Below are 17,132 nucleotides of genomic sequence, written 5' to 3' on the forward strand. Positions count from 1 at the left end.
TGATTGCATCTTACAGGTGGATATTCAAATAGCAGTGGTCAAACCAGCCAATTGGTCCACATGGATACAAACTACATGGAAACATATTATCCAGCTTTCCCTAATGGCTAATAATAATAATAGTAATATCAACAACAACAATAATCACTGACACCTTAAATAGTAACAAAAGCAAACATATAGTTGGAGCGGGGGGGGGGGGGATACGCCAGGCACTTTCTCTGTGTTTTGCATACATCAACTCATTTAATCTCCACAACAACTATGAAGTGGATACTATCATTACCTGCATTGTACAGATGAGGAAACTGAGAGGAAAAAAAAAGTGCTCAATAACTCATTCCAGATTACAAAACTGGTGAGTGACAAAGGCAGGATTGAAATTCTGGAAATCTGGCCCTAAAGTCCTAACTTAAGTCAGCTTTTTATTCCTTTTCTCGATTCCTTTCTAAAATAGCCTTCCTTCCCTCCTGTAATTTAGCTGGAGAAGATTTTAAAAGCTTGTACTTAAAAAAAAAAAAAAAGGAGGGAGACAAACCATAAGATACTTGTAACTGCCAAGAACAAACTGAGGATTGCTGGAGGTAAGTGGTTGAGAGAATGGGCTAAATGGGGGATGGGGATTAAGGAGGGCACTTGTGATGAGCACTGGGTGTTATATGTAAGTGCTGAATCACTAAATTCTATTCCTGAAATCAATAGTACACTACATGTTAACTAACTAGAATTTAAATAAAAACTTGAAACAACAAAGAAAAGTTTCTCATCAAACCAAAAATAAATAAATAAAGGCTTGTATTTTAAAAATACCATGCTTGCCCCCTCTTTCTCTCTCTGGCTCTAGCTCTCCTCTTTCCCATTATATTCTCTTTAGTGAAATTTTAAAATATGGTGTAAACTCAAAGATAACGAGAATGCTGAATTCATACAACTGTAGTACTCTGAATTTCCTATAACATATGCAGAAACAACTAGGAGTAAGCTCGAAGAGACATATGAAAATATTTTACGATTCTGTTAATGTTATCTTCTAAGCAAGATTTCTGAGAACCTTAGAGAATTAAATATTCAGACTTCTATTAAGATACTCCTAAAGTTGATATGTCAAAAAATTGGAACACTTTTCAATATTAATTTAACAAATATTTGCTGAGCAATATTTATTGCAAGACCTTGTTGTAAGTACTGGAGCTATAAAAGCAACCAGCACAAAGTCTCTGCCCTCTTGGAGTGATAACGCTAATGAGGAAACACAATAAACAGCTAAAAAACAAACAGTAGTCTGAAGAAATTAAAGCAGGTAGGAAGAGAGCTTGATGGGAATGAGTGTTATTTCAGAAAATGGTCAGAGAAGGACTGACTGATATTTGAACAAAGACATGAATAACATGATGAAGAATAGTTCTTGGAAAGGTAGCAAAAATTACAAAGACTCTAAGGTAGGAAGATGAATGTTGGAGAAAGAATGTTGGTCAATGGGAATGAAGCAAGAGACAGTTTACAGATTAAGTTGAAAAGTATGCCTCTCAGTTGTAAAACCCTCTAGGCCAGTGGTGTCCAACAAAATTTTCTGCAAGCATAGAAATGTCTTATATCTGCACTGTTCAATACAGTAGCAACTAAGCACTTATGGCGACCGGGCACTTGAAGTATAGCTAGTTTAACTGAGGAATTAAATCTTTTCTTCTCAAGTTTGTATTTAAATTCCTGGGCTCCGGAATTAAATTTTTGATCTCATTGAAATTTTAAAGATTTTATTGAATTTGAATGAATTTAAAATTAAGTTTAAATAGCCGCATGTGGGCTAGTGAGTACCACCTTCAAGAGTGCAGCTCTTGACAATGGTCTGGATTTTTTAAATTAATTAATTTTAATTTTTAAATTTGAGTGTAGTTGACACACAATGTTACATTAGTTTCAGGTGTACAACGTAGTGATTTGATGAGTCTATACGTTATGCTACGCTCACCGCGAGTGTAGTTACCATCTGTCACTATACAGCACTATGACAGTACAATTGAAACCTTTCCCTATGCTGTGCCCCTTAGTTCCATGACTTAGTCACTCTATAACTGAAAGCCTATACTTTGCACTCCCCTTCATCCGTTTTGCCCATTCTCCACCCCTTATCCCTCTGTCAACCGTCAGTTTGTTCTCTGTATTTATAGGTCTGATTCTGCTTTTTTGTTTGTTTGCTCATTTATTTTGTTTTTAGATTTCACATGTGGTCTGGACATTAGACATTAGTCCATGTGCATTGAGAGATCCTTAAAGGATCTAGGATAGTAAGTATGCAGATTTTATTTTCTTTTGTTTAGTACAGTCTATGAAAGTTTTAAAATATATTCTTGATTGTTACTAAACTCAAAATTTAATTTCATGATATTTTTCTCATTCATATTTATCATTCCATGGACAACAAATTTGTACTGAACAGATGTAAAGAAGACCTGAGGAAAGAAGGATGCTAAACAGAGTTTATGGTAACTGCTTTTCTTTGGAGTACCTCTAGTAGTTTCAGCAAAAATTATATATATATCATTTATCCCCTTTCTTCCTGGAAACTTGCATATAAGCGACCCACCCTCCTGCATCTTTAATTTTCTCCTGTTGTCAACAAATATGCTTAGGTTTCTCCTACTTCATTAAGAATCCTTTCTTTCCTACTTGTGAAAGCTCAACCTCCTTGGAGGCTCTTTTCTTCTCTAACACTGCGATCCCTCATTTCTCTCATCCACCTACATGACTGTCTTTGACCCTAATTTATTGAAGACATTGGTCCCTCCATTATCCTAAATTGATTTTAAGATCTAAAATCCATTCAAAATCTTGCTTCACAGCTTCCAGGAATCTTCAAAACTAATCACCTAAGAATCCAGTTGTTATTTTTAAAAAGACAGTAACCACAATATTTTATATCAGATGAAACAGAAATAACATATTAGACAAAAGAAGAATTACAAATCAGCAGAATAAGTATCTTCAAAATGATAAATGAAGATGAAATACAAGAAAGGACAAATTATTTTGACTAAAATCAAAATGGAGATAATAGGTATGCAAAGTATGAGGTTCGAGGGCAAAGAAAGAACATTTATAAAATTTGAAAAGCTTAAAAATAAAGATCCACAAAAGACCAATCATGAAATTTTTCAACCACACACTGAGTGCAAGAAGACAATGGGATAATAATTGAAGTGTTAAAGGTAAAGAACTTTGAACTTAGACTTTTATAGCCCATAAGATATCCTTTAAGTATATGTGTGAAATAAAATTGTTCTAGGGCATAAAAACTCAGAAGTTTTAAGGCAAAAGGTCCTTTGAGAAACACTCTTCCAGGAGGTACTCCAGTTAGATGAAAAATAAAACTATGAAATCTATACAAAATATAAGAAAATGAGTAAATAGGGGCGCGTGGGTGGCTCAGTCAGTTAAGGGCCCATCTCTTAATTTCAGCTCAGGTCACAATCTCAGGGTCTTTTTTTTTTAATTTTTTTAAATTTATTTGTTAGAGAGACAGAGAATGAGAGATAGAGAGCACGAGAGGGAAGAGGGTCAGAGGGAGAAGCAGACTCCCTGCTGAGCAGGGAGCCCGATGTGGGACTCGATCCCGGGACTCCAGGATCATGACCCGAGCCGAAGGCAGTTGCTCAACCAACTGAGCCACCCAGGCGCCCCATGATCTCAGGGTCTTGATATCAAGCCCCATGTGGGGCTCCCTGCTCAGCAGGGAGTCTGCTTCTCTCCTTCGCCCTCTCCCTCTGCCCCTCCCCTTGCGTGCATGCTCTCTCCCACCCTCTCGCTCTTTAAAATAAATAAATCAACCTTAAAAAAAAAAGAAAAAGAAAAATGAGTAAATAAAAGTAAAATATTTCTGGCCTAAACAAGAATATAAATAGACACAGAGAGAGAGATACTATAAATCCTAATACAGGAAGATAGGTGAGAACAAGGAGATAAGACCATACTCAGGAAGAGTTTTACTTAAGGGTATGACATAGATCTTGCTGAACAATGATATAGATATAGAAAAAGATATAACTATTGCATCTTAAAAAGTTAGAGAACAAAAAAAGAAAAGAGAGGGGCGCCTGGGTGGCTCAATTGTTAAGCGTCTGCCTTCGGCTCAGCTCATGATCCCAGGGTCCTGGGATCAAGCAAGCCCCGCATCGGGCTCCCTGCTCCTCGGGAAGTCTGCTTCTCCCTCTCCCATTCCCCCTGCTTGTGTTCCTGCTCTCTCTGTGTCTCTCTCTGTCAAATAAATAAATAAAATCTTAAAAAAAGAGAGAGAGAGAGAAAAACATCCTGTTCAATGGAGGATAGAAAAAAGACAAATAATGAAACAAACTACCGTAATTTTAAAACATTAAAAAAGTAATAAATCCTAATAGTAATAAGAAGAATATAAATGAGCTAACACTCGGCTCAAGAAACTATCTCTCAAATTGGATTTTTAAAAGGTATTGTAATAGTTAAAATAAAACAAGAGAGAAAACTAAAAATAAGGTAAAAAAATGTACCACAAATATAACTAAATGGAACTCACAGTGGCAATGTTACTATTAGGCCATGTAAGATTCAAGATAAAATTTTAAAGGAAAAATAATACCAAATGATTATAAATTGATATGCACTAAAAATATCTACAGCAACAACCTGTCAGAATTCTATAGAAAAGTAAATCAACAATTGTAGTTGAATATTTTAACTCATTTCTCTCAAAATCATAAATCTGAATTTAGCCTTCTCTTCACCTGCTCTTTAGGCCAGGCCTTGAGTCTTGTCATCCTCTAAACCACTCCATTTCTAAAATCTTAAATTCCATGATCTCATCAAAACACAATCTTCCTTTTAAATCCAATCTAGACCCTGTTGCAAATCAACTAAACAACTTTCAGACCCTCTGTCTTTGCCTTATTAGTTTTCGGCCCAGTCATCCCAAACATCCCAGGTTTCAACCTCTCCACCTCCTGTCAACTCTGAAATCAAGGTGGAAGAATGGTTTCTGTCAACCATCCTACTGAAATTCCTTTTGTCGTTACTTTCCTTGACTGTGTAACAGCCAAATTCAATAGATATTTATCAGTCCTTATTTTACTAGACTTTGCGGCTACACTTGAGTGTATAGTTCAGTCCCTCCTCCTTCTTTAAACTAACTCTTTGGCTTTGATGACACCACACTGGCTATCTTTTTATTTTACCTTTATAGACCCTCCTCTCTGACCACCTGCTAAATATTGCTGATAGCTCAATCCATCCTTGGTTCTCTGCTCTCCTTATTATATTCATGATCATCAGGAGCTCTCTTTCTCATGTGAACTTTTAAGTATTCCACCCCCTCCATGCTGACAATTCTCAAATCTCTTCTTCCGGTCTAGATTACTCTCCTCAAGGCAAAAATCTCTAGCTGTCACTGGCATCTCCATATGGTGGTCTCCCAGATACCTCAACTCTAGCATGTTCTAATAGAGGGTCTCATCATCTTTCACTGCATTATAGAAATAACCTCCCAACTGGCCCTCTCCCTCCAGGATTCCTCTCCTCGATAGCAGACAGAATGATATCACAGTCAAATCTGATTATGTCACTCCAGCCCTACGTTTAAACCTTTCCAGGATTTGAAATTGCTTAACATGGAGAGCCAGTCTTTCTGTGATTTGTCTATTGCCTACACCTCTGATGTCACCTTTTGTACCACCTGCCTCTCTTTTTCTGATCACTTCATTTTCTGCTGTTCCCCATCTTTATTCTCCACTCATGCTACCTCGTCTGTGTAAATGCCCCACTAGTCACTTTCTCTAAGTACTACTACTGACATTTCTGAATAAGAAGAGCACTTTCATGCTCCTGTCTATACCATTGTCCTTTCTACATAATATTATAATTATTTGCTAACTTTTGTCCTCTCCCCTTCAACTTATAGCTCCTAGGAAGCACAGCAGATAAGAAAACAAGACAATGAATAATTAAAACATAGCATGTGCTATGAAAATGCTGTAATAAATCCCATTTTTATCCACAGGATACAGGTGTTATTATGAAAAGTCAGAGAATAAGCACTCATCTACACAGGGAACCACCAATAAAATCACCTTAGGGAAGAAACCTGAAATGAATTTTGAAGAGTGAGTTAGAATTATCTCAACAAATGGTGGAGACTGAATGAGTAGATGGTAAAGAAAGGACATAAGAATAGAGAACCTGGCCACTGTGAGAACCACTAGTGAACCCACGTGGCTGAAGCACAGAGTGCCATGGGGCAACTGAATGATAAGTCTGGGTCAGGAGGCAAGGGTTAAGTATGGAAGGGTCCTGTGTGCGTGAGTACAAATTTTATCCTGGAAAGGCCCAGGCTATAAAATTCTTTTGATTTTATATTTTACTGTCTCAGAGACCATTAATCACCAAGTTACTCCTGATACCAACCCCCAAATCCTGAATCTAAGGATGCTCTCACAGACTTACTCTGTAGTAGCTGTGGTATTTGAGGTCTTCTTTGAATTAATAAAATGTTCTCGGATGTCCCAGGAAGACAAGCTTAGGAGAAAGAAACACCAAAGAATGGCAAAAGCACCATCTCCTGAGCCCCCACTCTGCCTTTGTGTTAGGACCTTTAAAAATGCAAACATCAAAACAATACTTCTATTCGTAGGAATGCTGGGAAGAGAGGTTAAGGACTGAGACCACACGGCTAGTAAGTGGTGGTTCTAACCCAATGCAGTCTGACTCTGAAGACTGCACATTGCTGCTTTGTGACATGGACTCGGAGCCTGAATCAAAGAATATTAGAAAATTGCAACAACATAGGATACATCTTAGCTGTGAAAGATAACAAGACTGTGAATGGTGGCCGTATGTGAAAATGTTCACATGATAAGTGGACTTCCAAGAGAACACACACTGATTAAAAGCACAACACACTGAATAAAATTATGATTAAATAGATATTAATGATAGAAGAAACTTTATATACACAGTCGAAGGTACAATGGTTTAAAAAATAGAAAAAAAACTCTGTAGCCAATGTGCACATCGCCCCAGAGCTCTGCACCTTTTGGGCCTTTCAGCCCTTTTCTGCAACTCCCTTTGATGGGCACCACCTACAAGACCACTAAAATCACATAAATTTCCTTTATTATGTAAAAAATTATTATAAAAGAAAAGGTAAGCTGTGTGCCTAGGGAATAAAAACGTTTACTAAGAAAAACTGAGAACACTGATATATGTTACTTATCTTTTCTTATTTTTTAGAAAACATATTTCATAAGATACATAAGATCATTTTCTGGGTTTTGCCTGGAACTGACTGGCATATGCATATCCTTTGGGATTTGTTTTTTCCTTTAGAAATCAATCTTCCACACAATGAAATGAACTTTGGAAGAAGGTGGTTGTAAGATAAATTGTATTGGTTGAGTTCTAATATTTACTATCAGATGATTTTCATCCTACATATATTTTTATGCCCTTCATAGAGTGAATAGAGAAACTAGCTCTACATTCATTTTTTTTAAAATTTTTATACAGTTACTACAGAGAAGTATCAGTAAATATCCACGTAGAGACTTATGCTCAGTTTTAGGTTTCAATGAGTCCTGTTTTGTGCTGTTTCATATTTTATTAAACAGTCTACCAGAAACTTACTATTTTCCCTTTTCCAGATGAACGTAAAATTTGCAAAAAACAAAATCTTCCTCTACCACTTGGAATTCACATAATGGGACACTGAGCATTACTCTTTGGTGACTGGAGGCTACAGACTTCATAGCTAAAAAGCAGCGACCTGAAATCAGTAATAATCATCAGGAATGTAGATTGGGAGATTAAATGTGGGAGATCATAGGACCATGACCCATCTAACAAATAAAATGGAAAAAAAAAGAAGAGGAAATGAATAGAAAGCTCAGCTATGAATGTTGTTTTTCTTCACTGAGATATTAAAGGAAGTCTTTTTCCCAGTTCTGGTGGTTTGCCAGTTCAATTCATTCTTCAGTACTTTTCGAAGGTTCATTCATAAGCAGGTCATGATAAACATAAACTCCATGAAGGTACACATTCTTATTCATTTTGTATCCCTGGCACCTCTTAATTCCTGTTATTTAGTAAACGGTGGACAAGTATTTGTTGAAAATAGAAATGAATGAATAAATAATTAATAGTAAGAAATCCAAATGTAATTCCATAAAACATTAAGTGCAGTAAGATTTTTAGTCTTATTTTAGAGCACATATTGACTGTTATTTAAACAACTTCTTCCTGTTTTATTTTAATGGGTATTTAAGATAATAAAACTATCGATAAATATTTTAACTAAATATACCAGAAAATCCTTACAAAGCTAAATCTTCCTAACATAAGTTACTGTTAGAGCCTATTTTGACTCACATAAATACATAACTGAAATGAAGTATTGAGAAATGAATTGTTATATTTTATTATGCATAGGAATCCGTATGTGCATAAGTAACTATTATAAATGAATACATTAAAACATCCCTTTTGTTAAATGCATTTGCATTTGGAAAGTTTAGTATAAAAATGTAGACTTTAATCTCTTTAAATTTTTTTTCAAAAACTGATTATATATTTTCATAAGTAGCTATTAGACATACATGCCATTCCACATTGTCATCTTCCTTCCCAAGCGTTAGTAACTTGGTGAGTGGATTTCCAGTAAAGCCAGTGTCACTCTCGGGAGATGTGTGTCCATGCTGCACCAGAAGGGCACTGCTTGGTGTTGGAGGGTGTGACCGTTTAAGAGTCTGGTTGACAATCTGGTAGTCAAGGGTCATGAAGGGTTTTACTTGTTGTCTCTGGACTTTCTGTAGGTGGGACTTTGCAGGACTTTCCAGATGTGCTGAGACCTATGGAATAAAAACCAAATAAATACAATGTGTAGTATCATCTGGTGAATCAGAGTTCCACTTTAAACAAGTTAATTATGACAATAGACACATTACAACATCTACTTCTCTCAAATTTATGGTTTATGCTTCTGTCATAATTTACGGATGATACTAATGGATGATAGCTTTTAAGAAGTAATTTAAACTTACTAAAATAAAATATATATTTAAAACAAATAACTGAAAACTAAGGAACATATAAAATATTTAAAACAAATACTTTAAAACATATAAAATACTAAAAACTTACTAAAAACTGAAAGAAGTAATTTAAACTTACTAAAACTAACCAAGTTTTTAAGAATAGCTCTCAGTCTGCCTTGGGCTCAGGTCATGATCCAGGGTCCTGGGATCAAGTCCCGCATTGGGCTCCTTGCTCAGTGGGGAGCCTGCTTCTCCCTCTCCCTCTACTGCTCCTCCTGCTTGCACACTCTCTCTGTCTCTCTCTGTCAAATATATACATAAATAAAATCTTAAAAAAAAACATACCTCTCAAAAACATGTAAGTGAACCAAAATTTGGAATAAATATATAAGCAGCAATACTTTTTGAGGTTTTAGAAAAATAAACTTAAAATAATACAAGGAAAATATAGTAATTTTCATATGATATATATTTCTTGGATTTTTTTATATTACATATAAATATTCCATGGAACATAATCACAACTATTTTTTATTAGATATTTTTTAAAAAAATTATCCATGATGAGCAGAAACTAAAAATATACATACCCCAGATATTAAGTATGATATTTTATGGGTGGTGAAAAGCTAAGTAATTTTTTTCCATATTTTAAAAAAATTTCTATGCCAGACTTATTTTTATTTTTTATTTATTTTTTAAAAAGATTTATTTTGAGAGAGAGAAAGAACGTGAGAGCCCACCAGTGGGGGGGGGGGAGGTGCAGACAGAGAGGGAGAGGGAGAGACTCTCAAGCAGACTCCCTGCAGAGTGTGGAGCCCACTCTGTGCTCCATCCCACGACCCTGAGATCATGACCCGAGCCAAAATCAAGAGTCAGATGCTTAACTGACTGAGCCACCCAGGCACATCCTATTTTTATTTTTAAAAATCTTATTTTTAGGAGCCCCTGGCTTGGTCTTGATCTTGGGGTTGTGAGTTTGAGTCCCATGTTGGGTCTAGAGATTACATACATACATACATACATACATACATACATACATAATCTCACTTTTAAGCCTTTCCATATTCTCACTTAATAATAATTGTGTAGATTATTATGAATTGAAGGAAGCATTCAGAGAAAAATCTAACCGCCGTCGTGTGCCAACTTAAACAACTGTCCAGTATTTTGAAATCCTTTTTCAAAACATAGCCTTAAAATTCTGGTTAGTTATCACAGTTAACAATATTACATTAAGTGTGTAAGTGCAATTTTAAGCATGTATGTCAAGCTTTTCCTTTAAAAGACTTTGAAAGTAGTATTGCCTGCCAGTCCTCTTTATATTTACTATGCTGTGATGTGGCTTCTAATACATTTTCCTCAAGTGGCCTATATATAAACCTATTTAATATTTCCCTCATGTGAAACAATAGTAAAGATTGCTATACAGTGCTTATTTTTCCCTTTATTTCAGCTACACAAACTACTCCTTAAATCCTTTAACATGCATTAGCCCAGATAAATAGCCTTTACAAAGTATTTTGCATTTAAATTAGCTGGTTTGGGGTACAATATTGTAGTAGTTACTTTAGTTTAATTCTGTTATGCTGACATTTTTAGCATTATTTTAATTGTACTACCATAAAATAATTTTTCAGTCATATAAAAAAGATGAAGATTGGTAATAAAGATTACACATATTACTAATTATATTGCTATGAGTTTTAAAGTTGTAAAATAACATTTCATTAAAATGCCAGTGATAATTTTTCTAGGGTAGCTATTTAGATCATCTTACAGTTTTAGTTAATCCTTCTTAATCTGTACACATTTACAAAATATACATTTTAAATAACATCTTCAGATTTACAAATCACACAATGTAACTGAAGACTAAGGAACATCGTATCCCTACAAACGAAAAATACCTCTTGCTCTAAGAAAAGTATGTTGAATCAGAATTTACAACATTCATTAACTAATTCATTTTTTACTTTTCATCCATTGACTCTAAGAGCTTTCATTAGAGTACTTATTGCATTTGGTGTTACATCAAGAGACATCGTAAATGTGATCCCAGGGCTCTACAGGCTTATGATCTAGTTGGGCCGTATTAATATCAACCACACTAAAAACAATAATGATAATAATAATATGCAACAAGTACCAGGATATTTACATTCATTATTTCCTTTAATCTTTGTTACAACCTTAGGAGGGAAGTATCATTAGTATCCCCACTGAACTATGTAGATGAAGCCGCAGACACAGAGGGGTTTAATAACATGTCTCTTATCGTTCTGCTAGTAAGGGATGGAGGTGGAATACAGAGCCTGCCTTCCTAAACACTATGCAATATTGGCTCTTGAGTAAATAACTGAAATGACTGGAGTACAAAGGAAAAGCTCAGTGGTGTATACAATGAATTAAAAATGCCACAAAAAGGAGTGGATTTTTAAAACGAATTATAAGAGAAAGTGGTTATAAATCAGGTGTTGGAAAGAAATGGCCTTGCACCGGGGCAAAGGGAGGGAAATCTCAAGTGCAAAAGATCAAAGAAAACAAGAAAGAAGACAAGAATTTGGGAGTCAGGGGCCCCTGGGTGGCTCAGTTGATTAAGCTTATGCCTTGGGCTCAGGTCATGATCTTAGGGTCCTGGGATGGGGCTCTGCTCAGTGGGGAGCCTGCTTCTCCCTCTCCCTCTGCTGTTGCCCCTGCTTGTGCTTTCTCTTGCTCTCTCTCCCGCGCTCTGTCAAATACATTAATTTTTTAAAAAAAGCCTCTACATCTGCAGCCAAATAAAGAGATATTTGTTTAAAAAAAAAGTTGGGAGACAATTACTAATGTTAGTTGTGAAAAAGAACTCACATGAATATGTTTCCTTTCTCAAAACAAGACCATCTCCTCTGTAGACAATTCTATACAGAGTTGGAGTAAAATATAAAATGGAATCAACTCTAATTCTGCCTAAATTATTGAAGTTTTTTTTTTTTTAAAGAGAATTACAATGGGTTAGCAGGCAAAACTGAGGACCATCTGAGACCCCCATCTATAGAACATCTGTAGAGTGAGCATAAGGGACTAAAAGCTTAGTGGAGCAGGAAAGATTCAATGGAATGTGAAAAAACTACTCCCCAGAAAACCTACATTGTCTCCAATCATGAGCTGATTATCAGAACAATGAGACATCTAAGTTTTAAGCAGCAGCTAAACCATGTGCAGCCTATTTTTTAAAGATTTTATTTATTTATTTATTTGACAGAGAGAGTGCGCACAAGCAGGGGGAATGAGAGAGGGAGAAGCAGACTCCCTGCTTAGCAGGGAGCCCACAGGGCTGGATCCCAGGACCTGAGCTGAAGGCAGATGCTTAACCGACTGAGCCACCCAGGCGCCCCTTGTGCAGCCTATTTTAAAATACTTTTAAATCGCTTGGCATCTGAAGACACAGCCATAAAACTATTGGATTTCTCTTACTGAAGGTCCCAGTATTTTGTGAGATGAAGTAGATGAAATGATAGGTTGCTATTGTTCATTTATCCACTTATTCAAGAAATATTGAGTGCCAAGCGTATATGCGTCAAGTGGGACACCGAAGGTTGAAGGAAAATCAGCACAGTACCTGCCTTCATAGAGTTGTGGTCTAGTCAGAGTTTGGACAGGGAAGAAAAATACGAGATCTCTAAGGGCAAGGACTGTGTTTCTCTTGCTGACCTCTTTCCTGCCATACATCCTGTTCATAACCCAGAGAATGGCACCCAGCAGGTGATTAAAAATGTGTCCACATGTGTTCAATGAATGAATGAATGAGTCATTGAAGTACAGTGTTTGAATAACTATGGTGACCACAGAGAACTTGGGGAATCTACTAGAAGAGCTGGTAAACCATAACCAGAATGTCAGTCTTCACCTAGAAAGCTAGAGCAGCTGTAGACTGTGATTTGGTTCATTGGACTGTCAAAGAGATTGAGACCACCCAAATGTAAGGAAATTTTTCTTATGAAAACAAATAAGTAAATCATATCCCCAGAATTTAGTACCATGCTTGAACATTATCACTCTGATATGCTGCTATTGCAAACTAAACATAACAATGGTCATGTTAAGTCTAATGTCTATATGCAGAAATCCGTTTTATTTCACTTAAAAGAATGTACTTATAGTTTCCCTATTTTCCAAAATGTTATAAATAAATATGAAGTGTGAATGTGGTAAGAGATATTTACACTAGGAAATGTAGGCTGAAGATTAATATTACAGTTGAGTACAAAAATTTACCCATGAGCATCCTGGCAGCCAAGGAAAAGGGAAAATTTAATATATAAGTATATATATTAAATTTATATATATACTAATATATATTATATATAAGGTGGGACCTTGTGATATTGCAGACATCTGAGTATTTTCGATCTATAAATAAGTGTTGGTTCCATATGGGTCACCCTAATATATATTTCTTATTAAGTAATTAGATCATACCAGCTCTGAGGAAAGACAAATAGTTTTACAAATATCTGAGAATTTATAAACTGGATTTTTTCATGGAGGACTTGAACAAAATATTGAACAAAATCCCAAAAGGAGTTTTTGTAAAATATGCAATGAAATCCTTCATATGCCCATATTTTTAAAAATTGTCTTAAATTGGGTTACCCAGGAAATAAACTCTGAGACGTGCCTGCAGGAGGTTTGTTGGGGGGTGATTTCAGACCTTAGCCATAGTAGGGTGATGAGAGCAGGATCACGTACGTGGAAGAGTGGCTAGTTGTGAAGGGGATCGTCTAGGCAATGCACCGTAACATCCACTATGTTTATTTCTGATCAAAGGCCCAAAGCATAATATGAATCAGCTCCAGTGAAAAGCCCAAATACATAACCTTGTACAAACCTGACTGTCTCCTTAGATAGCACTCAGCCTCCAGAGCAACTTACACTGCTGACTCCACCTTCAGATAGACTAATCCAGAGGCTCACCTGGCAAAATCATCACTCCAACAACAATTGTCTCAAACCAACCTTTAGATGGAAATTATGCTGTTAAAAAAAAAGTTCCATTATTTGGAATTTAAAAGAATGAAAAACTTAGCTTAAAACGTCTATTTTCTTTAATGTTTTAAATGTAGTTTAGATTCCCATGCTCTAATAAAGGGATGTGGTCTTTTAAGAAATTAGAAATAATGTATTAGTGAGCTATAAAAATGTTTAGATCCACTAAGAAGAGAACTAGGGCAATGTGCTTAATAGGTAAACTATTTTTAAAAAATGAGAATCACACAAACTCCTGCAAGTACAATAAGCTAAAGGGAAGGAGTTGGTCAGGAAGCAAAAAAATGCATTCTCCTGGTTGCAGGAAACAATGAATGGGGAATCATATCACAAATGCAAAATGTACGTATCTGTGTGGGGTTTTTTTTTCCTTTTTCTATTTGTTTGCAGACTAGAACAGATGCAGGAATCCTGAAAGAACTGATAGAGGTCCGTGAGAAAGCAGCCAAATATCATAGAAAAAAGTCAGCTATCATTCTCTAACAATAGCAGGTGAAACAAGAAGAAATTATTTAGGGTAACTGATGTCTGATAAAATTTTTGAAGTCTCAGAATTTAAATCAGGCTTGGGAGGGTTCAATTTTACACATCGGCAAAGATTTTGTAAGAAATTAATTAAGATTAACAAAATATTATTAAGTGACCCTATTTGCATTTGGGTCTAAGATCTCCTGGTAGGTAGAAGACTGTGGAGTAATGTGGGCCAGCCATGCAGTGCTGGCTAGAAGAACTCTCTATGCCCCCACGTGGAGTCATTCTTATTTTCACACAGTGGCTTTCAAATTATGCTCCTAGATACATGAGTTCATTCCTCCAATTTACTTTTCAGTGTTCTATACTGTAGTCTTTTGACCTAGTTCTTGTATGGGTTTCATATCCCATCCAGTGGATAACAACAGAGAGAACATAATGTACAAAGAAATTTTAGAAGCAAGTAGGTAGTTGCACCAAAAAAAATCTTTGAAGGACTCCAACAAACCCTGTGATTCTCTAAGATTGTCTGCTTGTATCATATCTCCTTAATAGTGCTGTACATCATAAAAAAACTTATAAACATGATTCCCACATATATATAAGCTTCTTTTAAAATGTTATCTTTTTATAGAGAAACCATAAGATGATGATAAAAGCCCTCAGCTAATTCTTTCAACATTTACTGAGAGTTTAACATTTAATGAGAGTTTGCTCTTTGTTAAAGCTAGTCCCAAGGGAAAGTCATTCCTCTCTAGAAAGCAGGTCTATGACCCACATGTCACTATCCACCTGGAGACCACTTATCTAAACTGAGGGCACAGGACCTGGGAGGAGATAAAACACCTTCTGGGTACTGGCCTTTTGAAACTCAAAACTAAAAAGTGATGGCAAACATCACACAAGCAATTATCTCAGTAACAAGACTTTTTATCACCATTAATTTGACTAGCCAAACTAATCAATCAAGCAAACATGGGCACCTACCTAATAAGCATGTTTAGACTATTTGCAAGAACAGAAACAGAAATATATTCAGCAAGAAATAGATTTATAGTAAATATAGGACCTCATGATAGTAAAGAAAAATATGTACATTGTCACCAAACACACACATACACACACATTTGCATGTATGTACACATTCACATACTCCTATCAAAAAGCAAGACAGACAATCCCATTCACTACAACATGACAGTCCTTATTTAATTTTGTTAATTTTGTACTAAACTTAAATTTAATAAATGAAGTAAAAGCTTGGACTTCACAAGTGAATAATAGGTGACTATTCATTATGTTCCTAGCATCAGAGGTATGTAAGAAGAAATCTATTTTGGGGGACTTATGAATCTACTACCTCTAGGTACTTACTCATAAAAGCCACACGACATTTGTTAATGTTATATAGTAAAGATTAATAACTCATTTCTTCAAATCTTACTTTCTTTGCAGCAGTCTTTGGATATGATATACCCATAAATCTCATCTTGACTAAACCTAAAATTATACAGTCGAGCTTGTCTGATTAAGATATAACTACTGAACAAAGTAGGGCCCGGTTCATCAAAAGTTTTACTTAGATTTTTGAATAAGTGTCAGCATATTTCAGCTGAGTATTATATAATCCAAAGCTATTTAATGGATAATAATGTAAAATGTGATTGTAACATAGTCTTTCAGTCCTAATCATTTGAATTTGGATAATTCCAATGGTATGTCTTTGAGAAGAGACCCACAATTAAGAGACTTTAAAGAGGCATGAATATTATTAAGCAGAGTTTTTTTTTAATTCAGTAGTGTTCTAGCAGTAAAAATGCTTGCACTTCATGAGCACTCATATTTACACTATGAAGGCAAAGCTTCCCTTACCACTCAGTCTAGCTCCATCTATACTTGCATTGATTTGTTTTGTTTATGTTAGCACCTCAGGAAAATTACCATATTATACCTTTAAAAGATTTAGAACAAATATCAGCAATAATAATCAGCAATAATTATTCTGATCTGTTTCTTAAGAGCATGTGTATTTGGAATTTTTGAGCCATAAATATCAATTAAGAATCACATCAGAGATGACCACCTCATGTTGGCTTTAAAAGAACACAACAGGCCATGCACACACTAAAGTCAATTGGCAATATCATCAACGACCAAAATAATATGAAACATGGAGATAACTTGAGCCATAATACTTTAAAATACATTTGACCCTGCACTCACAGGTTTAGCATTCATTGATTCTACAGATATTTTTTTGAGTGCCTACTACACATCAGATTTTATGCTACTATAGTAAGTTCTGGGGATATAATTCTGAACAAAACAGACATAACCCAGTCTTCAAAGGATTCACAGTCTATTGAGAGAGAACTAAACATGTAATTGTAACACAATTGATAAATTTTGTGGAAGTAAAAGGTATCTCAAAAACAAGCAGACAGACCTAGATAAAAGGGAAGCAAGTTATTCAAATGAATGTGTGCCTCTATACAGTAACCATTTATGTGAGTAACAGTGGTGAGCAAAGTGGAACATAGTCCCTCTCCTTATGCAGCTTATGGACAGGTGGAAGAGACAAGA

At 35.5% G+C, this 17,132-nt stretch overlaps 1 protein-coding gene across 2 annotated transcripts in view; it reads right to left on the reverse strand.

The window, feature by feature from the left end:
- The window catches only part of TFEC (transcription factor EC), a 68,649-nt gene that overhangs the window by 34,736 nt on the left and 16,781 nt on the right, over window positions 1-17,132 (reverse strand). For both annotated transcript variants that reach the window (XM_028104970.2, XM_028104968.2), the window contains exon 2: window positions 8,613-8,864. In XM_028104970.2, coding sequence (XP_027960771.1) covers window positions 8,613-8,792 — 180 coding nt within the window. In that variant the 5' untranslated portion in view covers window positions 8,793-8,864. The remainder of the gene's footprint in view (window positions 1-8,612; window positions 8,865-17,132) is intronic.

The sequence above is a fragment of the Eumetopias jubatus genome, unplaced genomic scaffold (assembly GCF_037043125.1).
Source record: "Eumetopias jubatus isolate StellerSeaLion01/CBP00866 unplaced genomic scaffold, mEumJub1_p1.0 scaffold_14, whole genome shotgun sequence".
NCBI classification, from domain to species: domain Eukaryota; kingdom Metazoa; phylum Chordata; class Mammalia; order Carnivora; family Otariidae; genus Eumetopias; species Eumetopias jubatus.